Source organism: Aythya ferina (genome assembly GCF_964211825.1).
Source record: "Aythya ferina genome assembly, chromosome: 6".
Taxonomy (NCBI): Eukaryota; Metazoa; Chordata; class Aves; order Anseriformes; family Anatidae; genus Aythya; species Aythya ferina.
This window is the reverse complement of record NC_140303.1, coordinates 2,672,599-2,697,172: the sequence shown is the minus strand read 5'-3', so window position 1 is coordinate 2,697,172 and position 24,574 is coordinate 2,672,599. Positions and strand designations below refer to the sequence as shown.

The 24,574-nt window shown below is 37.5% G+C and overlaps 1 protein-coding gene across 7 annotated transcripts in view; it reads left to right on the top strand.

The window, feature by feature from the left end:
- The window catches only part of AOX1 (aldehyde oxidase 1), a 44,662-nt gene extending 20,985 nt beyond the window's left edge, over positions 1–23,677 (top strand). For 5 of the 7 annotated variants that reach the window (XM_084523486.1, XM_084523484.1, XM_084523482.1 and 2 more), the window contains 20 exons: positions 104–196; positions 2,131–2,300; positions 3,619–3,745; positions 3,876–3,998; positions 5,160–5,256; positions 6,136–6,260; positions 7,276–7,409; positions 8,088–8,175; positions 9,300–9,386; positions 11,066–11,257; positions 11,557–11,784; positions 12,481–12,576; positions 13,277–13,405; positions 13,900–13,974; positions 15,543–15,595; positions 16,198–16,312; positions 16,954–17,019; positions 18,346–18,534; positions 19,910–20,077; positions 21,662–23,677. In XM_084523486.1, the coding sequence (XP_084379612.1) occupies positions 104–196; positions 2,131–2,300; positions 3,619–3,745; positions 3,876–3,998; positions 5,160–5,256; positions 6,136–6,260; positions 7,276–7,409; positions 8,088–8,175; positions 9,300–9,386; positions 11,066–11,257; positions 11,557–11,784; positions 12,481–12,576; positions 13,277–13,405; positions 13,900–13,974; positions 15,543–15,595; positions 16,198–16,312; positions 16,954–17,019; positions 18,346–18,534; positions 19,910–20,077; positions 21,662–21,700 (2,394 nt within the window). In that variant the 3' untranslated portion in view covers positions 21,701–23,677. Of the gene's footprint in view, positions 1–103; positions 197–2,130; positions 2,301–3,618; positions 3,746–3,875; positions 3,999–5,159; positions 5,257–6,135; positions 6,261–7,275; positions 7,410–8,087; positions 8,176–9,299; positions 9,387–11,065; positions 11,258–11,556; positions 11,785–12,480; positions 12,577–13,276; positions 13,406–13,899; positions 13,975–15,542; positions 15,596–16,197; positions 16,313–16,953; positions 17,020–18,345; positions 18,535–19,909; positions 20,089–21,661 lie in introns of all 7 variants that reach the window. The other 2 variants (XM_084523485.1, XM_084523483.1) reach the window with 1 other exon arrangement.
- The last annotated feature ends 897 nt before the right edge of the window (positions 23,678–24,574 follow it).

Here is a 24,574-nt window from a genome sequence, read left to right as displayed (position 1 = left end):
ATTTTCTGTATAAAGAGCATGTATTTAGTGATTTTGGTTCTTAGCTTTTTTTAGTTGTAACATTCAAAATGTGAGTTTTAATAATAATTCACTTCCTTTTCAGGACTCTTGCCGCTATCCTGGCATACCTATGGAATATGGGAGTGTCCTACAAGACTTCCAAACCAAAATGCCCCAGAGTATCCAAATATATCAGGCAAGTGATTTTATTTTAAGATTGTACTGTGGTGTGTAAGACTTGGTAAATAATAATAAAATACATCAAGCATGATCCACAGAGTGAAGCTCAGGTGTAAATTTTCCAAAGGACTGAGGACAACAGGCTCTGAGTCCTTGTTTATAAATGTATCAAAATTGGAAAAACCTTGTCAGTAAAAATAGATTCACATGGATATTCTGACTTCTACACAGTTCACAGAAGGTAAATATGCAAAACAAATTCCATTGTCAGCATGCTTAAACTTGGTATATGGCAGTGTTCAATCCGATTGGAAAAATCTTGGACCAAGATCAAAGAGACTGAAAATCCCAAGAATATGTTAGTATTCTTTTCTCGAAATATATTTTTCTTAGGCTCTCAGAGGGCTCTGAGCTCTTACTGTAGATTTAGGAAAGAAGATGAAGTTTACGGTGGCTATCGGCTTGAACAGGAGCCTTCAAGGAGAAGTCAGCAGTAGAGGGTAGCAAAGAACAACTCTTGGATTTTCTGACTTTTTTTCACAGCCCTTGTGACTAGATCTGGAAAATCCTACAAGGGGTTTTGATCTTTTAATACCATTAATGAAGATGCGAGTAAACATTTCAAGTTTTTAGAAACCTAAAGAAAATTCAAATGAAATGTACAGAAACATTTTTGTTTTGATTTTAGATATTCTTTAGAATAACTTGTTAGTTTAAAATACTTAAATTTGCTCAAGTTATTATCTCCAGCTTCAAAGAAAAGGCAGTGTAAATTTACCAATGGGACCAGGACTAAGGGAACTAGTTTTCTGTGGCTTTCGACAATTTATACCTGAGCTACAAGAAAGTGACATAATAGAAATAGATATATTTTTTATTATTCAGATTGGCTGGCACTGAGCAATAATAAAAGATTTAGAAACCCAGGAAATCTGTTTTGTCACTTTAAATTTTTACCTAATTTGTGTAAGTGTTTGTCTTCTGCCTGGACTTCTTCATCTGAACCTTATTACACTTTTAAAATTAGAGGGAAAAAGAAGATGGGGGGGGGGGAAAAAAAGCATATCCTGAAAGATAAGTATGGGATAAAGTTGGGATGATTTTGCTGAGACAGCCATTTGAGGAACCTTAGTCATCAAGTGAAAAATGTCTCTTCTTGGCTTTGGACTAATAGCAGAGAACATGTCAGAAAGGGCAGGAGGTATTGAATGTGTAGCAGGAACGTTTGAGTGCTGGAACCCATAGGAGAAAATAGATTTTGAGATCAGAGTAAATCACTAGTTGTAAATGCAGAAAAACGAAAAAGCTAGCAAGATCACTGACAGAAACTGAAAAACTGTTTTGGGAGTGGACAACAATTAGTTGGCATGGCAGAATTGTCTGGCAACAGTAAATTAACTTTAAGGAAAGACCTAGCAAAATAAGGTTAATAAAGCATGAAATTCATACACAGTTGCAAGGAAATAAGTGTGAGAGGAAACATTGTCTCACTGATTTACATTGGTTAATTGCAGCCTTTCAATGAGGAAGACAAATTCTATGAACTACTGCAAATAGCTCAAACTGCAACACCACATGCTGGTAAAACACAGAACAGAAACTTGTGAGAGTAATTCAGAAAATTTTCAGAGCCTCATGACACCAATCAATAATTAAAAAAAAAAAAAAAAAAAAAAAAAAGACGTTTATGTCACTTTGTTGTAAATGATTAAGGAAAAAATACAAGTAGACAAATCTGTGTAATGTTCTTGGAATTGCTTGGAGAAGCAATTTAAAAAAAAAAAAAAAAGCTCAGGAGCATCAGTTGAGTCCTTCACCTGTTTTCAATATTGAACCAGAATAGGATAATATGAATAGCTTTCCTTCATCTGATTTTTTAATTAATATAAGAATAGTATGTCAATTTTATATTTTTCTTAACTGTTTGGAGTGTTGTTTTTGATGGCACAGGATGTAGATCAGAGTCAGTCTCCCCAGGATCCTGTGGGACGGCCTATAATGCACCAGTCTGGAATTAAGCATGCAACTGGTGAAGCAGTTTACATTGATGACCTTCCTTCTGTGGATGGGGAGCTCTTCCTGGCTGTAGTCACTAGTTCCAGAGCTCATGCTAAGATTATGTAAGTATTCAAAGTGTATCTGAAGAAAGTTACTAACGAAATAGTGTGTGGGATTTTCAGAGCAGTCTAATGGAGTTCAATTATGTATATGCAAAACAGAACATAAGATTCCCACACTGGCTCAGGTCCCAGAAGCAATACTGTTATTTCAGTAGAAGGCTCTGATTGGATTTATGTATTTTTCCATGTTATTGTCCTAATGTTGTTGAGCTATTTTTGGTAAATGAGCCAGCTTACTTAGAGCTAACCTAGGAGCCTCTACATAGAGCTGAGCTATACAGTATGAAGAGACACCTCAACTCAGCTTCAACAACATAGCTTTAAAATCTCAACTCTGTTACAAAAAAAATAATTGTTCAAAATGTAAGAAGTAACATTGCAATGTTGCAGCAACAAGGTAGCAAGGCTCAGGTAAGTACTTGAAGGAGATGGAAAGACAAACATATTTTGAAAGAAAATTGTTTTCAGTTACGCTTTCATACTGATATACACACAGTTTGTTTAACATTAAGGTACCAGAATGCACATATCTGCATTGTCTACCCAGCATTCAGGCACCAAGATGTGTACCCAGGTGCTGTGGTTGGGATTACTCATGATGACAGAGGACTGGCATTGCTAGCTAGAGTCCCTGTCATATCTCCTGGCCTATTCTTAAGTAGGTAATATTATGCTGGTTTTAGGTATGTTCTTTTTGTATCATCTAGGAGCTGACATCCCCCTTTCATCTCTATGAGACAGTAGTATTTCATCAACTCTATACAATGACTTTTATTAAACTGATGCAGTTCAGGCAGTCTAATGGGTCAATGATTTCCCTGCTATGTTTAGAGTATTTTCTAGAAATGGAACAAATTGCTAGAGTCTTTGTTGCCTTCAGAGGGCAGTGGCGACCTGGTTCAGGAACGGCACGGCGACCAACCCCAGGCCGCTCGGTCCATCGGCTCACAGACACCAATGTGGTGGATGGCAAATGGCGTTTATTGTCGAGTCACATGGGGTTATATAGCTGAGGCCCATAATGTCGCTTCCGCTTGCTTACATCACAGACCACACGCTACTGTCCATCAAGGGAGGGGCTCCACCTTTCCGTACAGCGCGACATCTTCCGGCCGCCAGACCCTAACTACCCACAAGTCTTTAATTCCCGTTGACATGCGTTTCTTCCCATGCAACGGGTAGAAGGAAAAGACATGTCTGAACCTATGTTCAGATTCTGGCAATACAAGAAACATACCTCTGTATTGTGTTCCCTGCTTATGTGCAACAGTTTGTAAAACTAATGGATTATACTTCTATCTTCCCACATCCCACTCAGGTCTGTAGATACCTCAGAGGCCCTTAAGGGACCGGGTGTGTTTGATATCATAACAGCTGATGATGTACCTGCTACAAATGAGTTTCACTACTCCAGTGATCCAGAGATTATATTTGCAAGAAACGAGGTTAGAAAGCAATCTTTTTAAAATTTATTTTCTTAATTTCTGTTGTTTTACTTCAGGTCTTTGTAATGGAATTTTACCTGCTGACTCTTAAATTTCTTTATCTTTTGTATGTGTGATGTGTATTTTATAGGTAATTTGTGTGGGTCAGATTGTTTGTGCTGTGGTTGCGGATTCAGATGTTCATGCCAAACAAGCTGCTGCAAAAGTGAAGATAAAGTATGAAGTGCTGGAACCAGTGATCTTGACAATTGAGGTACTAATCACTTCTCTTTTCTCTTGCTTTTTTATTGTTTTATCTATTTAAGTAATGGAAGCATTCCTCACTTGCTTTTTCAAATGTTTTTCTAAGCAAAGTGAACATGAACATCCAATTAAGTAGTCTGTCGGTATCTCTATAAATAACTTTCGAACCATTTGTCTAATTTTGGCCACTTGTGATAGATAGCCAGTAGCCTCAAAGTATTAAGGTCCCACAGATTTCATAATAAACAAACAAAAGGGTAGACAAGAACACTTTTCATGTCCTCAGTAAGAAGAAGGCAATGAGCAAGCACCCTGGTTGTTTCTAATTCTTTTTGTAGCTACCAGCTGGTCAAACAGCATGTATATATGGGCTGAGCAACCAGCCTGATTATCTGTAGCATTTTCTGTCGATCAGTTAACAAGCCAAAAAAGCTAAGGTGAGTTGTAGGAAATTTTGGAGGAATGTGTGGGAAAAGATGTTAAGGATGTGGAACATCTTAGAAATGTGATGTGGGAGTTACAGGGGGGAATTAAATTTATGTTGGATTAAATGAGATGGATGGAAATAAGGAACAAAGGAAATATTAATGGGGAACCAGCATTAGCTCTGGTAGTCACTTTGACTTCTTTACATAATGTGTGTGGGGTTCAACAGAACAGTCATTCTGGTATAAAAATAGAAGTAGTCTCTTTTTAAAGACTGGAAAACTACTAAAATTTAATTACAGTAAAAACTCTTAAGGAAATCTTATTAAAAATAAAGCAAATCAAATGTAATAAATTCTACTTTTCTACTTAGTTTTGGGGATTTCTTTTCCTCTTAATGGTATTACTCTTTGGATGATGTGATTGCATTCTTACTCTGGGCTCTCCAGGTCACTTGCTAGATGTGTGAAAGGGAAGAGTAGATTGAATGAACTGAATGCAGCTCCTTCAGAAAGTGCTATGATCAGTAACAGGATACATCAGGAAAGAATTCCTGTGACTGAATAGACAAACTCATCCCCCACAAAAAACAGTAAAACAATGAAATGCAGTTGTTCGCTAGCTTTGGTAGCTGGTGACTCAGATCTCTGAAGAGAATGATACTTTTTCTGAGAGTAAAATGCTATAATGAACTGAGAACCTTCAAAATACACTAAAAAAATATTTCTCTTTTTCTCCACTACAGGAAGCTATAAAGCACAATTCGTTCTTTGAGCCAAAAAGAAAATTAGAAGAAGGAAATGTTGATCAAGCATTTGAAACTGTTGATGGTATATTTGAAGGTAAATTGCAGCATGTATGATGAGAAGTTGGCAGTATTGGGGCTTCCCAGTCCCTCAAGTGCCGGTCTAATTTTTTCAGTGATATCATATACAGCAATAAGGCCTGAAAAAGCTCTTGGTTGTCAGGAATAAAAGTGTGACTAAACCTAGTAATTTTGAGGTTCTACTGCTACATTCAAGTTTTCTTTATCCTTTGTCCTTGAGACAGAATAATGGAATAATTTAGGTTGGAAGGGGGTAGTCTAGTCCAATCTCAAAGCAGTTCCTGTTAGAGCAAGGTAGTCGGTGCCATATCATCAAGTTCTGAAAATCTCCAGGGGTGGATATTCCACAGCCTCTACAAATACCTGTTCCAGTGTTTGACTACCTTTGTGGTGATGTTTTCTTATAGTGAGTTGCAATTTCTTGTGTTCATCATTTCTCATCCTTCCACTGTGCACCTCTGAGAAAAACCTGGTTCTGTTTTCTCTACACCCTCCCATTAAGTAGTTGTAGACAGCAGTAGAATTTCCCCTTAATCCTTTTCTTATGGCTGAGTAAATTCAGTTCTCTCAGCCTCTTGTACATCGTGCTCCAGCTTCCCCATCATTGTCTTGACCTGGTCCACTACATTGATGCTTTTTTAAATTTAATATTGTCAACATTTGTAGTCAACATTACTCTGCTATTTACATATTTATATATAAACATTCAAGTTCTGTTGATGTCAATGGAACAATATCATTTAAACCTGCAAAGAGTCTGATTTGTGTTTTTATTTTAAATGCTGTTCCCTCACACAAGATGCATCAGTAGATTTGACACTGAATACCATAATTTATGTGATGATGGACAGGTGTTTTTTTTCTGGTAACACTTGTGTTTTTCTCATTGGATCAGGGGAGGTTCACATTGGGGGACAGGAACACTTTTACATGGAGACTCAGAGTGTCCTTGCTATTCCAAGAGGAGAGGATAAAGAAATGGATCTGTTTGTGTCAACACAGCATCCAGCATTTGTCCAGGTAAAACATTCTCAGAGAAAGTGGTTGAACCTGTGACAGTTGAGCTCTGAGTGTGGTTTACAAATCAGTCTTACCAATTTAGAGACAGTGGGAACAGAAAGTTGCACATCTGGATTATGCAAAGAAGCTGCTTTGTAGTACTGCAGTATAATGATGTACACTGACCACTCTGCTGTGAGGATGAAGAAGTAAAAGTCTCTCATTCTACCTTAAACAAAGTATATCATGCCCCACTAATGTACGTGTGAGAAACTCCCTGTGGAGTGCTGAGGATCCTTCATCTCCATTAGCTTCTATTGAGGTCAGGAGCAGTCAGCACCCTGCAGAGTCAGTCTGCTGAGGGAGTAAAGTAACTCAAATAGTTGTTGGAAAGACTGCTGTTCCATGCCAAAATGATAAAGCAAACTCTGACATAATGTATGGTCTGCATAGCAGTAGCTATGGTGAATGAAATTGGTAGTATTTCAGAGCAAACACTGGTATTTTGTGTTCAAAGCACTTTTTTTGTTTCCATTACCATATGCTGCTAATAGCCAAGAAGCATGAAGAACTTTCTGTCTGAGAAAATGATGAATATTATAGATTTGAAGCAAGAACGTTCCAGACACTAAGATATTAGTTTATTTAAATATATATATATTTATTAAAATTAACCTCAGATTTATGCTTTTATTAATACTAATATTATTTTTTTATATATATGAAGCTTCTCACATTTTACATAATTAATTTCCAGGGTATATTCTTCACTTCTGTCCATGACCCCTTGACAGTATCCGTGGCAGACATTTTGAATGCAAGCACTGTTGAGTGTTTCTTGTTCTCTTTGCTTGTTTTTTTAACTTGGGATAAAGGAAAAATCTTATAAGCTGATTTATTAAAACAAAACAAAACAAAAAAACATCTATGTAACCCTTTTCTAGAAAAAAATATTTTTAGAGCTAACCTATAGGCTCAGTTGGAGCTGAAAGTGGGTCCTGATAACTGGTGTAAAAGCTGAAAACTGTTTTTACAGGAGATGGTAGCTGCAAGTTTAGGTGTTCCAGCCAACAGGATCATGTGCCATGTTAAACGAGTTGGTGGAGCTTTTGGTGGGAAAATCCTGAAAGCTGGTTTACTGGCGTCAGTTGCTGCAGTGGCAGCAAACAAGTAGGTGTGATGTGTGTGTGTTGGAATATGAAGAGAAAATTGTGTGAAGAAGTTTTACATCTTGTCTAAAATGCTTTCTCCTTCTCCAAAGTTGCTAGCTAAAGAATCATAAAATCCTGACTGTTTACATTTTGTGAGACTGTTCAATATATTTGTTTGCTTTGTTTTGTTAGACTGCTTAAGTTTCAGTAAGTAGCTCTAGCCTCATTTAAGAAGAACGGACTTGAGGAAACTGCAGGTAGTATAAGCTATAAATATTCTTGAAATGACTGACAATTTTAAAAGGACCAGTCCCTAAACGCTGAAGCTTTGTATATGCATTCAAACCATGACAACCATCCAGAAGTGAACTTCTGGATCTTGCTATACTAGTGGAAGACTTCATCAGTAGAACTTCTGTTAGGTCACTTTGGTTCAGTCTTAAAATTGAAATGACATTTTTTTCTTCAGAAATTTGTACTGAGTTATATCATTGGCTTTCAAGATGTAAAATGAAAATTCGGACATGATTGTAAGTGTAAAATAATATGAACTAGGCCTTAAGTACATAGCCTATTAAAGTTAATTTTGATCTGAATGCATGCTTACATCTGGATTCATAATGAACAGAACACATTAATATTGTTAATAGCATCTCTCATGTTGTCTGAAAACCTCATTTTTCTTTTGTTAATTTAGAACTAACAGAGCTGTCCGTCTTATTCTGAGCCGGGGGGATGATATGTTAATTACTGGTGGCCGACATCCTTTTATTGGCAAGTATAAAGTGAGTGCCATAGGAAATGAGTAAAAAAACACCTGTTCATATTCTGTGAATAAGAATTTCAGTGTTGCTGGTTAATATTTGTTCTATTAATTAAAATAATTTTAAAACTATTAGCCAAGAAACCAAGAGATAAAGTTGTTTTACAACCTGTCTCTGCTTCTGCTTCTAACTCTGCAGGGTTTTTTTTTTGGTTTTTTTGTTTGTTTTTTTTTTCTGCTCCATTCCTGTCTTCCTTTCATAGCTCTTTCTGTCTTTCTTCCTGGGAGACTGGAAGACAAGCTAGCTTAGACTTCTTCTGAAAAGTTTATTTTTAACCGTCCATCTGGTTAAGTTCACAAAAAGGAGCAGCTAGTTTTTTCACAGAAATAGTGTGTACAGCAAAAGTTACCATAAGGAAGAAATTTCTCTCTTACCTGCTCATGCACTGTCATGTCATCACAATTCATTAGGTTAAGTTTCGTCTCCTTTTCTATCTCTAATACATAGGAAAAGTAAAAGGGGTTGTATAAGATACATCCCTGAAGATGAAAATGAGCTGTAGCTCATGATGAGAATTCAGCAGCTATCATTAATCTCAACAGCTGAAAAGAGTTGTAAAATAAACAACATTTTTTCATTAAGACAAGCAAATGTCTTGCTGCAATTGCCATCTATTCTTATAGTTAGAGAGGAATTTGACTTTGTCTACAGTGGACATTCCTAGATGACACAGCCATCTGTGTAGCCACAGCCTACCTGGGCAGCCTGCTCTAAGGAACCTGCTTTGGCACAGGGGTTGGACCCAATGATCTTTCAAGGTCCCTTTCAGCACCTGCAATTCTGTGATTCTGTGATCTGTTGAGCAACACGCAGGAAGCCACTGAGTTTCTCTGCTTCTTCCTTCCCTGGCGGGCTTCTTGTATGCCGTACCTGTAAGGATCACAGATGTCAGTTAGGAAAAACAATGCTTAGGAATGTACTTTCTTTTTCTCTTGCCCTTTTACTGTTTAAGTGAATGTTTCTCAGAAATTAACTGTGCACTACAAGCCTGATGGAGTGGCTTATATTCATTTGCAAAATACAAAAGCACCGAGGAAATAAATGAATGTCAAAAATCTAAGAAGGTTATTGTTGATTCATTGTAGGTTGGCTTCATGAATGATGGAAGGATCAGAGCTGTGGATGCCAAATATTACATTAATGGAGGATGCACCCCTGATGAATCTGTCCTGGTAAGAATATTATAAGCTGATGAATCTTAAAACATGAAGGAATCATTAAATGGAAAATGACAAATGCCATATTTCTTTGCACAGGTATAGTGTTACTCATACAGTCTTTTGCTTTAATGACTGCGTGTTGCTAGAAGATCTGCACCTAGCAGTTTACTTTTCCTTATTCCGTTCAGTGAACTGCTATACTACTTTTTGGTATTTTTCTACACATTCACTTCATGCATGGTTTCTCAGGCTTATTTTCCTATTACACACATCAGATAACAATATGTTCCTTTTAAAATACAAAGTACATACATTTGTGCCTGCTTGAAGTTTTGTGTCTACAAAGCTGAGAAGACCTTTCCTAATCTTCAGAAAATAATCATAGTGATAATTGTCCTATTACTGGCTCTATCCATTTCTGTACTGGGTTTGCATGTAACATGCTGTATACATCAGTTCCTTACTTATAGGTCTGCAAACTAACAAATGTCACTTGCTTTAATATCATTCACTAGGTATTTGTGCTTGCATAGGCTATTCTAGCAATAAGTGAAACGTTTTTTTGATGTCACTGCCTCTCTGGGTTACTGCCCTGCCTACAGGTATTTTCTGTGCTCTGAAATCTGTCAGTACAACTGTCTATACTGTTGTTGCCTAGCTTGTTTCTGAAAAAATGACCGGCTTTAAGAAAGTAATCCATGATTAAAAGCACCAAGATTAGAACAGACATTTCTGGGAAGAAACTTTGGCACAGGTTAGAGTTGTAATACAACTATATAACAAGTCTATAATGGTTGTTGTAGTAACAACAAAAACATACCCCTGTTTTTATCCCACAAATTACTAACATTTTTTTTAAGTGAAAAAATACCATTATATGACACTCTTCATCTGCAGTTACTATAACAAAACTCTCTTCTATTGTTCATATACAGAAATATTTTGGAGTTTACTGTTTAAAGCTTGGTAAAAACAGTAGGAATACAGGGTTAGATTTACCATTCTGAGTAGTCTACTTAATATTGGAATATTGATGAGTGACCTCATCATGAGGCATCAAAACATTTTTAACTTATTTTGATACTGAGTCATAGAAACTAATTTAGAGATACCTAATACAGGATTTCTCTTTTCTTGTGTTGTTGTCTGTCACATGAAACCTCTTAAAAGCAACTAGATAAACAAAACCTACACATAAGAACCATAAGACACAATAGACCATAGAATATATGTTTTCTGGTGGAACTAAGCACTAACTAGGAATTTTCATATGACATGATAATTCAGAATGTTTTCATCAGTTCCTTTCACAGCTCCTGTTGCTTTAAATCTAATCTGCTTGGTTTTAGTTCTATATGGCTTTTGATATCAAAGTAGGAGCAAAACCAGTCTTAAAAAGAATGAATTACCAGTTTAATCTTTATCTACTAAGCAGCTACTGGCACTCAACTACTAGTAACATCAGCTGTGTTCTGTGAGTATCAGAAGAACTGAAATGTACTATGCTACTTAAGAAACGAGTGAAAAAAATATGTATGTGTCAATCATTAGTAGTAAGAATACTTACAGAAACCTAATTTTAAAGCTAATTATGTCAAGTTAGTTCTTTCTGAGATGAGGAAGATTTAAATGTGCATCTGAAAGAAGCACTGTTCTAACATTTATCTATACCTGCTTGTTCCATATTTCAGGTAGCAGAAGTATCCTTATTAAAAATGGACAATGCATACAAGATTCCCAACTTGAGATGCTGGGCTTACGCCTGCAAAACAAACTTGCCATCAAACACAGCATTTCGAGGGTTTGGCTTTCCCCAGTCAGCACTGGTGACAGAAACTTGGATAACAGACATTGCAGATAAAACTGGTTTATCACCAGAAAAGGTGACAATATAAAAGCATCTCCTCTCCTGAAATGACATCTATGAAGTTAAAATATCCTTTGGATTAGCTCAAGTCATTTCTAAATCAAACGTAATTTGTGCTAAAATTCTATTTTCTTAATAATGTCTGATTGCTGCATGAGTTTGCGTACTCTTGCAAACTGAACCAAAGTGGTAACCGTTCAAAAAATATATGATAATCTAGACTAGTTGTCTTCTAGCCCTCCCTCTCCCCTCTGAAATGGTCAGTCTGCCTATAATATGATTGGATTGTGGTATCTGTTAATCTTATTATTTCAGATTAGGGAAATAAATATGTATAAGGAAGATGAGCAGACGCCCTTCAAACAAAAGTTTGATCCGCAAAACTTAGTACGGTGTTGGAACGAATGTATGGAGAAATCTGCATACCACAGTAGGAAAACAGCTGTCGAGGAATTTAACAAACAAAATTACTGGAAGAAAAAAGGGATTGCCATTGTTCCAATGAAGTTTCCATTTGGACTAGGCACACGTTATCTTTCTCAGGTTAGTTTCTTTAAAGAAAAAATGAACTAAACTTTTCATCCATAGAAGATTGCAGCTACTCTACTTTAAAATACAAGACAAAAGTGTTATCTTTCTACTTCTGGAAAACTACTGTCCTCCTAATGGTTGTTCCCAGGAGGGTACACTAGCTTCCAGCTGTCTTCAGTCTGAGGTCAAAGTTGTTTGGTCTTTAGGACCCAGGCAGCTTAGACCCTGCCTACTTAAAGGCCAGCCCCATCTCTTGTGATGTGGTATAGTTGAAAGACTTGATCATGGGGTTACTATGGGATCTTATACTTAATCCTTTCAAGTCATCAAAGAGTAAATTTAAGGAAGAAAAGGAGGGCAGTAATATTTTTGGTCTATGTATTTTGTTTAATGTAGCTGTTCAGGAAATGAAATTTGCAGCTATTTGCATATACAGCTATTAATGAGGGAGGTCTTGCAGCTTCCTTTGGAACCATTGAGGTTCTGTTGCCAGGTCTAGTTTTATGTGAGGATCTAGCAACAGGAAAAGCAGACTTCCAAAGATGTGTATTGTTTTGTTTTGAAGCTTATTATAGGGTAACAGCAGGGACTAACATTCCAAATTTCACTTATTATTCAAAAGCATTAAACAAAAAAGCCTTTATTTTTTGATCCATTAATTCATCACTACATACAAAACATTTTTGTTTTGGTTTGGTTTGGTTTTAGGCTGCTGCTCTTGTTCATATTTATACAGATGGATCTGTGCTTTTGACACATGGTGGAATTGAATTGGGACAGGGTATTCATACAAAAATGATCCAGGTAACAGATTATCCAAACAAATATTACCTTGTGCTTTATCTGTTGTATAGATAAAGAGTAGGAAGATTATCTTCTTGGTTATTTAGTCTACCAGTAGGACAGCTCCTTCATCAGCATAGCCACTGCTGCTTTGCATCGATAGAGTTAAAAAGTAAAGATGCTCTCTTAAAGAGTCATAGGGACAGCAGGAAGAGGAATTTTTTATTATTATTTTTAATTATTCCAGTTATATGTGAAGAGGCTTATTAGAAATAAGATATTTTGGGTCTGGTCCCATATAACCCATGGTAAAAACAAATAAATGAAGACAGTCTCTATTCAGATTATCTGTTTTATTATCATCTTTGTTGAATTGATAATTGAGACATGATCTATAAAGATAATAATGAAATTGAGGAAAGTTTGGGATCTGGGAATGCATAATTTACCCTAAATCATACAGGATTTAAGCAGCAAAATCTGGGACTGAATGTTGGACTCCAGAATCTCAGTCCAGAGTTTGAGTGCAGTAAAAACATTGCTTTTTGGTTCTGCATCTTTGTACTGACAAACATGGCAGAATAATTACACATGGAGGTTAGAAGAGGAACTTGCTAAAACATTATCTTTCCTAGTACTGCTGACTTCTAGCAAGTACTGGGGGGAGCAGTTGGAATGTTTGGAATGTTTCTGAAACAGTATGTTCTGCTTCCTGAAACAGGTTGCTAGTAGGGAATTGAACATTCCTATGTCATATATTCACTTCTGTGAAACAAGCACAACAACTGTTCCTAATGCATGTGCTTCAGTTGGATCTGCAGGAACAGATGTCAATGGCATGGCTGTGAAGGTAAAAAGTTTAGTCTAACAAAACACCCTATTCCTTGTGGTATTGAATGCCTGCCAAACTAAGTATTAGTGATCCCATGGAAACTGCTTGAGATTACTAACAATACCAATGGAGATTGACAAGAAGAAACATGAATTGTTGGTAACTTCTCAGTAACAGTGCTTATGAAGTTCCAGAATGTGACCTGAAATTTCCCCTTAAAAGGCTTATGTTTGACAAAATCCTTGCTTCATCAGACAGAAGGTAACTAGTCCAATACAAATCCTATATTATGTACCTGTTCTAAATCCAATTCATATTGATTCCAACCCTTGTAACTCATGCCTTTATGAGGTCTGTGTTTATGCAGTTAAAATGGCATGTCCTGCCATACTTTAAGATGACAGTGAAGTGTATATTAACTAAATACTACCCAGAGCATGTCTTAAATAGTACTTTATGTGCCAAACTTGTGTTCGTTAATCTTCTGTTACTTTATTCTGACTTCTCATCAGGACGCTTGCCAAACCCTTATGAAACGCTTGCAGCCTATTATCAACAAGAACCCAAAAGGAAACTGGAATGATTGGGTGAGAGACATGAATTGTACTAAATGTGTTTTTGTGCTTGCAGAAACTATGACATATGGATTGTTGTCCATTGGTCTTCTCAGCCTGATAATCTTAAAAATAAAAGCTGCATAAATAGGTTGATTTAGAGTATTTGAGATGTAGGTAGTTTGTTTAGATATCCCCGGATTATATCTAGTTTGTTTAACAATCCCCAGATCGTATCTAGTTGGAAAGGAGGGGAAGCTATCTGTGAAGTCACATTTGGAGGTACTGAAGTTTTTAAGATACAAAAAATACCAGCTTGTGTAATAATGTGGCCAACCCCAGCTTGCACACAGAGAAACTATTGCAAAAAGATTGTCAGGTGTACAGTGTTGGTTTTCCTTCATGGTTTTTATTTATTTTTACCAAATCACTAAACAGAAGCATTTTCAACCTCATCCTTCCGTTTGCCTGCTTTGCACAGTGAACCGGGGAGGGGGGGGGGGGGGGGGAAGTATCAGGAATACTTGTTCCCATTGCTACAATATGTAATTCATTATAGTATCAATTACATTTGCAGTAAGGTAGTACAGAAGTAGTGCTAAAGCACTATTAAAGCTAAATTTATATTAATAGCTTCCGTCCAGTGCACTCTTGAAATGGGAATAGAATTTTAAGACAAGACATTTTCTTAACTAAAAGTTGTCTGCTCTGTCACCTATTTCTATAAAGGTATGGCTGTGAATCTAGCTGCATTGGTATGTTAGAGGAAAGCCTGTTTGTTACTTCTGCTTACTCATTATTATTTGATATCACCAGCCTAATGAAAATGACAATCCCTACCTTGAGGCATTTACAGATCCAGTGTGCTAGGGTGTTTCTGTTCAAGGGATTAAACACAGTAGCAACTGCAAAAAAATGTAAATACTTTCTTGTCAGTATTAATTCCTAGCAGTAGCAATTAATGTTGTAATACATGTGGTAGCTTCGTAACTGACAGCTATGTATGCAAAATAAAATCCATCACTTCTCTAATAGGTGCCAAATCAGCTTGGATAATTCAGACATATTCAAAATATTAGAAGAAATGGCTGACGTAAGAAATAATATTAATCTATGTAGAGAAATAATGTTATGTCTTGCAAAGTCAGTAAATTGTAATTAATATATTAAAGAACTTCTTGACTTGTAAACTACATAAATCTGTCATGACAGTCACTGTGAAAGGAAGTAGACTTAGGACTTCATTTTTAAGCTACTGGCAGAAGAACACTGTAAAGAGCATTTCTCTTGTCAGCTGTCATTTTTGTGAAGATAGGTCATGCAGATCTTTTGTCTCAGTGACATATCACCCAGATCTGTTCAACTGGCAAAGATGAACCCATTTTATTCAATCTGAGCAGTAAAATCAAGAAGGACCCTTTCTGACTCTAGTGTTACCATTCCGTAAGAATTACCCCTGTTAACAGGTCTATTCCTGCAAGAATTACCAAAAGAACTGAGGTTGCTCTTCCAAAGACAGTTTAGTTCTACAATCTTACGGGATCATGTGCAACTAAGTGTCTGTTTCCTTGGTTTACGACAAAACACGCTATATTTTACAGATCAAAGAAGCTTTTGAACAGAGTGTGAGTCTTTCAGCTACTGGTTACTTTAGGTAAAGTATTTTTGTTCTTTTAAAATGCATGGTTATAAAAAAAAAAAAAAAAGGACTATTTCTGAAAATACAAATTCAGTAGATAAAACATCCTGTCCAATTGTTCTTCTTAATGGTTGAGCTTATATTTTATGTAAGTTCTGATTTGTGAAGGGGTTGGAATATTAAGTTCAAGTGGTAATTTATGTCTGGCCTTTTGTGGACTCTCTAGAAAGCATAAAGAGAATATTTCATCCCGTATTTGGTCCATGATTCTTCCATTACAAAACCAGGAAGCATTGAGGAGGTGACTGCTGCGCATAACAGCAACTGTGCAAATTGGGATATAGTTTATTTACTGAAGCTATTTTGCTATAAACTATAATTTTTGTTGTACTACACCTTATTTACATTTTTCTCCCTAAAACATGATCACACTGAGTTGTACAACAGGGAAAAAAAAAATGACAGCACCAGAACATGCATTTGGTATTGGCAACCAGGTGCACCTGTTATTTTAGATTTCACTTGAAATAGGTTCAGACTTTCACGTGCTCTTCTTTTCACGTGCTTTGTCGTGATACAAACATTCATTAGTCATTGTGGACTTATTTTTCCATCAGAGGTTACAATGAAAACATGGATTGGGAGAAAGGGGAAGGACAGCCATTCACATACTTTCTTTATGGAGCTGCTTGTTCAGAGGTTGAAATTAACTGTTTAACAGGAGATCACAAGGTAATAACTGCGTATTATTTAAATTTGGAAATAATGTGAATAATGTTCCTCTAAACTTGTTTGCATCACTGGATGCTCCAACAACCGTTCAGGTTTTGCATGAATAAATCACCTGTTTTCATATGTTAATATACATGTATATATCAATAATATGAAAGCAAATGAGACGTGGAGCAGAATGACAGCTATGCAACATAAAGTGGTTTCTGGCACATCTGTATTAATATTATACAGGTTCACCTTTTGGGTTGCAGCAGACACCTGATGTTCTCTCCCTGTTCTCTCCTTGTTAGTAAGCAAACCAATTACAGCAGAATGAAATATTCTATTTTTAGGCTCTTTACCATCTAGAAAGGTAGATGTCATAGCATGCTGATCATACACCCATTATGTGTACTTATTTCCTTGTGAAATGTGAAAAATCTGAAAAGGCTAGCTGAGACTAAAATTCCATTAAAACTGAGACAATCCCATTTTGCTTGTAATGGGATATTAAAAAATACTCTGAAATTGTGTGTGTTGAAAGGCATGTTTTTAAGTCCATATTATTTTACTGAGTAGTCACTGTAACCCATATTGTGTTCTAATGCCTCTGCACTGTCCATCTCTCTCAGTAATATGACATTGAATTTTATTGACAGAACCTCCAAACAGACATTGTTATGGACATTGGGTGCAGCATAAATCCAGCTGTGGATATAGGACAGGTATGTGCCAATGATTTCTTGCTGTCTTATTTCTATTTAACTGATAGTCTTATCTGAAGTGAATATTATCTCATTAATCACAGGTGATGCTACAAGATCCTTTAGTTGTAGTTTGTCCTCATCTGAGTCAATGTCAGAGCTCTTGTAGATGTCAATAGAGCCTGAGTTTTATCTTTGACCTCTGATGTCAGCCTGTACTACTTCCTGTGTTCATACATGCCCACTATCTGCTGGATTCAAGTTCTGTTTGTCATCTGCAGTCTCCAAATTCTCATGTTGTTCGATCAGACTTCCTACCTGATAGCAGGGTGTTATAAATGAAGATACAACTCAGTCTGAATTTAGTAATATTTATAAAAGGCAAGTAAACGGCACTGGGTGTGCGGGGAGTCTATGCTCTGCCAACATGCACACCCACCTGTTGAACTTTCTAAATATATATAGAACATTGCTTTTACATATTCATAAGAAACCCGAGTATGCATATACACATGTATGACCTATCCCCGCTTTGTATTATAATTAGTATTTTCACAAACTCCTCCTTTTGGCACCTGCACAGTGTCTCTTGGTGGTGGTCGTTGCGGTCATGGGGATGAAGACTCACAGTTCCCCCCCATCACCACTAGCAACCTGTTGTTCCTGGATCTCGTCCAGATCGCAGGGGCGGCTTTGACTGCCTCCCTCTTCTTCTGCACATGCTATGCTATCCACAAGGTTCCCGAAAGCAACAAAATGTGATTGACACCAACCCATGCGAGGCCATCTTTTCAAGGGTTAACGAAATGCGGGAAACCATGCTAATAATATGATTATCATATAACATTAAACAACAAATTTTAACAGTTTCAACAAGCAAACCCCCCCCAGCAACTCCCATGCCTTACCGGCATGAGAACAAGCAACCTCCCTCTAAACTCCTTACATTCCTGATGGCCTCATCATTAAGAGTCTGATGTTATCACCAACTATGGGGCTTACCGACCCCCATGGCCACACTCCCACATCTCCCCCTTCTTTATTAATATCAACCATCTTCTTGACACAAATTATTACTCTATATATCACAAGGGAGACACCTTTTTTCATTGCAGGCTGGGCCACAGACTTCATCAGTTCAACATGGATGCACTAGTCTCTCTGGTAGGAAAGAGGAGTGTAAAAGCTTTTCCCATTATGTTAGCCACAAAATGTTGAAGAATCCCCATAGGCAAGAAAGAAAGAAATTTCTCCTAAGAGCTAGCGATACAAATCATTTTTTGACAAAGTTTTATGTATTTTTATCAAACACGAGTACGTAAATACTGTGTCTTTTCTTATTGAAAGATTGAAGGTGCCTTCGTTCAAGGAATTGGACTTTATACAATGGAAGAATTGAAGTACTCTCCAGAAGGAGTACTCTATACTCGGGGTCCAGATCAGTATAAGATCCCTGCTGTTTGTGATATTCCAGAACGGTTTAGAGTTTCCCTGCTGTCATCTTCCCAAAATCCTTATGCCATCTATGCATCCAAGGTAAGCAAATCATCACAAAGCATGATTCTTAGATCCCAGGACAATCAGAAAAATTACTCAGCTATAAAACGTATATACACTTTCGGTTCTTTTTTAGCATTTCAAAGAGATCCCCATGCAATTGTTTTATTTTTTGGCTTCAAGAAAGCTGGTGTGAAAAGACATAATGCTGCGTATCTTTTATGGCTTGCAAGTAGTAATTTTAGTATTTCATTAACAGGGCATACACAGAAGCTGCAAGATCAATTTAAAACCATACTTTTAAAAATGTGGTGATAAACTGAAGGGATAATAGAATAGAATAAAAATGACTAAGGAGTTGATAGGGAAAACATGACAATGAGACTGTGCATCTTACATGTGATAAGCAATAAGAAATAGGAGTGTATATGTATTTATGTATGAGATTGGCTCAGGCATTCAGTATAATCATTGCTTTAATATACAGCAGCAAATATTCTGGTCAGTTGCATGTGAGTAGTAATGATAAATTCAAGATGAAGCTAATTCTGCAAAAATTCAGATATTTTAGTTATTAGGTATGTTTTTAGAATTCATTAAAATAAAACAGCATGACATGAAGGAAAAGCATATTTTAAGGTGAAAGTTAAACAACAAATAGGTTCTTTAAAATTATTTAAAGGTGTCTTTGATACATAATGAGATTTTTTTAAAACTTGTCTAGGTTAATTAGTTACATATTTGATTCTAGAGAGCTGACACTAATATCCATCTTCAAACAGCTTTTATCCTTTCCTGTGAACATATCTCCTATAATTATCTGTAGAATTCACTGCAAGAAATTGTGATTCTTCTTCATGCATGCAGCATGTTTGGGGAAGACATTTGGTTCTCAGATTTTAGCAAGGAGATAGATTCCATTGTAATATTCCAATATAATTCAGATTAAAATAATCAATGCCTTAGCAGAGAGAGGACTCTGAAAGGGTGGATTTGACCTGCTTTTGAGATAACGTAGAAATGCAAATCTCATGTCTATAACGATGAGAGGATGTCAAGCCCACCGAGGTCAGTGTTGTTTGTCTGCAGGGAATTAGCATGAGTTCAGAGTGTTTTTTAGTTGTACCTGTACTTGGGTTCAGATTGTTTTAATTTTATCTGTCAGTTATCCTAAATTTCAGCATATCAAGGAGCCAAAAAGATTCTGAAATCAATAGCCAGTATTTGAAAGCAACTTCTTTAGATCTCGGGAAGCATCAAACAGCAGCAGACTTGGTGAGATTGAAGCCTGCTTCCACTAAATCTAAGAAAAACTAAAGAACGAAACAGTTTTTGAGTCACTGACTTCTAAGCTTTTTAGCTGCTATAGATCTGCCATGTATTCCCCTCATTTGCTCTTTTTTTTTTTTTTCAGGGGATAGGTGAGGCAGGACTTTTCTTGGGATGCTCTGTGTTCTTTGCTTTGAGAGATGCAGTAACTAGTGTGAGAAATGAAAGAGGACTGAAAAAGACCTTCGCAATGAACAGCCCTCTGACTGCTGAACAAATACGAGCAGCCTGCGCAGATGACTTTACTAAGATGGTAATAGGAAGGTGGGGGCATCTGTTTAAGTATCTCTGGGTAAATAGGACCTATAGCTTTTGGCACCTCTGAATGGTGAAGTGCCTAATGACAGTCTCCAACTGGTTGTGCTTTGTATACAGCAGCATCGTACTTCTCCTTCCTTTGAAGGCTCTTCGTAATTGAAATATCTGGTAACAGGTCTCACTCAAGCAAGCTATCCAGTGAATGCTTGAAAGCACTGTACTGGTATTTCCCTGATTTTGTATAATCTTCACCCCCCACCCCCTCCTAAAACTTAAAAATTTTACAGCCCTTCCCTCCCTGAAGCCTATTCCTTTCATCCATATAGTGAATCCAATAGAGGTTTAAATAATTACTATTATCAACATGCAATGAATGCTAGATCAGTCTCCAACCAGCTTCAGTCTTCTTCAAGGTGTTTTCCCCAACTGCCTTGCATGCTGGCACTATTACCTCATTCGAGTACTCCTTCCTATGTCCAGTATTCTGGGAGTAAAAGTAATTACCTCAGAACAAAAGAATACAGAAGAAAAACAAATGAGGTGATATACTTTTTATATAATGTTGATACTTAAGATTACATGTTTTCTGCAACTGTTCGCTGTAGTCATATTCCCACTGCTATTGCTATTCTTTTTCTGTGTATGTTTAGATTTAGTATATAAAATTTGTGAAGCAAGGTCCTTGCCAGAGTATACATCTGTACTGTGCCCTGAACCTCTGCGGCTCTGGCAAGGAAATTTCTGAGCTCTCACATATGGACTACTCCCATAGTATTCCATAGTATTTCCATGGTTGTGGTGATTCAAAGATCAAGGCCGAAATTTCCTTAAGTGGTATATTCTTTATTGCAGCGCTGGATGCACGGGGGATCTCTCCACCTATCATGCATACCCAAAGCGGAGAGCAGTCTTGAATTTATACAATCTGTTAATATTCTACAAGCGCCTATACATATTCATCACCTATCCCCACCTTCCCTCGTTTCTCATGCTAATTAGCTTTTTGGCAACTTGCGCCTGTGTATAGCCTCCCAAGAATTGCAGGCAGGGGTCTTCGGGATGTGGGCAGTGGTCTTTGGGAGGAAGACCCTGAATCTTCCTCACAGTGTACTTTTCACCATTGGTCAGGATTCTGCTGAGTTGGCACGTTTCTTAATTGCAAGAGCTGGCTTTTGCTGATTCTTCTGTTTGTTGTATCTTTATCATGAATTCCAATGTTCTGTTTTGAGATTTATAGTCCTTATATCTGTTTCTCTGTCTGTCTGCCGCTTCCCTATTGGGGGATTGTCCTTGCCTCCCCAATGTCTCCTTAATCAGTGGATGTCATTGACACCAAATCAGCAGGTCCACGGACTTGCTCTCATCACAAGAGCTTGCAGGAGGCAAGGCCCACCAATGAAGAAGCCAAGCTTCTCTATGCACGTTTCACCCTGACTCCAGTTATCATTTACATTTCTTCCAGGTGTCTTTTGCAGAATACCTTTCTGGGCAATTTAAAGATATCTGATAAGGACGATATTGGGAGCTTTGCAGTCAAGTAATATTAACGCGTAATTATTTTTCTTGTTTATTCTCATAGATGACAAACGATGAATCTGCTTCTTCCATATCTGTGTGAATGACAAACCAAAGAGTGCACAAGAACTGAATGGAATGCGAAGTACTGATTTACTGCCCCAGTTGCATGCTAATCAACAGACAGATAAATAGATTTTCTCATCTTCAGAATAGAAACAGATTCAAAAAAAAATGCACGTTATATCTTCTATCTTCTATCTTAATTCTCTGTCCAGTATATTCATTACACTACTTCACTTCAGTTACAGTATATAATTATTAAAAATATATTTTCTGCATTTGAAGCATATGTATTCCACAAGAAGGATCTGCTCAATGGCTCTGTTGCACATCAGCCCCAGAAAGATCAGCTGACTTGCTGCAAGGGAAGAAAGTTAGGATGAACTATAAAAGGTATGTTAGAAACCTTGCTACCACCTAATCCACTTAACTACTTTCATATAATAAGTGACTTTTGAAAAGCTTCAGCTGATTTTCTGATTGGGATTTAAGTCAATCTCTTTTTGATAATAAGTGATGATCTGGTCTGTAGTAAAGTCACTTTAGATTATTTTGGTACAGACATCTTTGTCTTAAAAACACACAGGAAATGAGTTATGATTTTCTTTTGTTATGCCCAGCAAATTGCTGTGGCTGACCTATGTATGTAGGAGATTAATTTTATCCCCAAAGTTGGAAGAGTTGCTTAGATATACTTTCCAATGGAGGCTTTCTTTTTCTCATGGAGCAAGCCAAAAGCCTCTGAACTTAACAAGAAAACTCACGAGGAGTTCAGTGTGCTTTGAGCAGGAGCCTTGATGAACTTGTCTCTGAAAAGGATTCTGAAACAGTGCTCAGGACTATATTGAGCAATGAGAGTTTAGTTAAGAGCTTTTCTCTCACTCTTGAGCACTCCTGTGATAAAGACAAAAAAAATATATATTACTGATGAAAAGCTGATCCACAAATATTAGTCATCTGATGCTGCATAAGGTGCAGTGGTATTAGACTGCACCCAAGTAGTAGTTGGTGACAGGAAAATATAAAGCAGCACTGTTTAAAATTATAACAGAAAACCTGATGTTAATAAATTTGATGTATGTATTTATTTGTAATCTGAGATCAAGAAATTACGCAGAATATACCAAAGTTAATATACTATGAAATCTCCAATCACAGTATTCAGATTTCAGCATCAGAATCCACAAAAAAAAAATCAATGAGAACTTCAGCCTTTCTTCTTCTGGAGGACAAAGCTTTAATTTGAATTCCAAATGCATACAAATACACAAAAGTCTGTGGTATTTGGATTTGGGACTTTGATCTAGGATCTGTACTTGCACAGAGAAAAATCTTAACTTCTTAAGTCAATGTACGGAAATTACATGAAGTAGTACCTGAAAAATAGTAGGTTCTTTGACAGAAGTAGAACAGGGAAGATAGTTTGTCCAACATACGATTTCAGTGAACCTCTGCAGCAGCTCTTCCTTACTGAGCGTGGCAATTGCTCTTCTAGTTTACTCATAAGTCAGATTACTCTAGAGCCATGAAAACTGCCATTTGTAATGAAAATAAATGGCTGTAATTGATTTGACACGTCAGCCTGCAGTCTCCTATTTCACTGCTCCTCAGTTTACTGCAGACTATTTTCTCTTTGTACCGTCCATGCCTTCTATGAGTTGATACTGTATCTGTGAAAGAAACTGTTAATAGGGCAAACTTGTTTTGTGTTAGCTATTAAGGTATGAAATCTTTATTGTTGTAATTTGTTTGTGTCTCTGTAACCTCTGGGTGAAATTCAGCTGCCTAAACTAAAGTGTCTAGTACAGCAGAGACATGAGAGAGCACACCACTAGAATACAGCAACTGAAAACCAAGCAGGTTATGGCAGGTTATCTGAAATGGCACTACACGTGCAGTTTAGGCAGCTGAAGCCCCATTGGTTTTTACTTCTTTTTCTTCACTTTCTTTGTATTGCTTTGGCTTTGATATGGTGTAAGAAAGGCAATCAAATTAAATCTGAATGCTGCTGCCATAATTTGTCTTTTTTTATTTGAAAGCTCTTGTTGAATGGACTTGTAAATGTGACAGTTCACAATCCCATATGTCAATAAACCTCAAACTATGGGTAAATCCTGGGATATGCTGACGCAGGGAGCATATGGATTTACTGAATTGGGGAAAGTGCATTGTCTATGGCTCTCCTGTGTACCTCTATACCTCAGTATAAGGTATTGTTAAGTTTCAGGCAAGTCAATGTCATGGTTCCGCTCAAGTGGGCAGCCGAGCTCCACCACAGCTGCTCTCTCACTCCCCCTCGAAGAGGAATGGGAGAAAGTATGATGAAAAGGGCTCAAAGGTTGAGATAAGGACAAGAAGATCACGCAGTAATTATTATAACGGGCAAAACAGACTCGGCATAGGGAGACAGTAAGATTTATTGCTCATTACTAACAAGCTAGAGAAATGAGAAACAAAGGAAAGAAACCAAAAGCACCTTCCGCCCCCCCCATCCACCTTCTTCCACCTCCTCCCCTGAGCAGCGCAGGGGAATGGGAGAATGGGGGTTATGGTCAGTCTACAGCGCTTGTTCTCTGCCTCTCCTTTTCGGTCACTCTCATCCCCTGTGCTGTGGGGTCCCACCCACGGGATGCAGTCCTTGATGAAGTGATCCGGCGTGGGCTTCCCACAGGCAGCAGCTCTTCCAGAACTGCTCCAGATATGGGTCCGTACCACGGGGTCCATCCCTCAGGAGAAAACTGCTCCAACCTGGCTCCCCTACAGGCAGCAGCTCCTGCCAGGTCACCTGCTCCTGCATGGGCTCCTCTCCACAAACTACAGGTCCGGCCCGGAATCTGCTCCAGCAGGGGTCTTCCACAGGCAGCAGCCTCCGTCAGTGCAGGGCCACCTGCTCCACCGTGGTCTCCTCCACGGG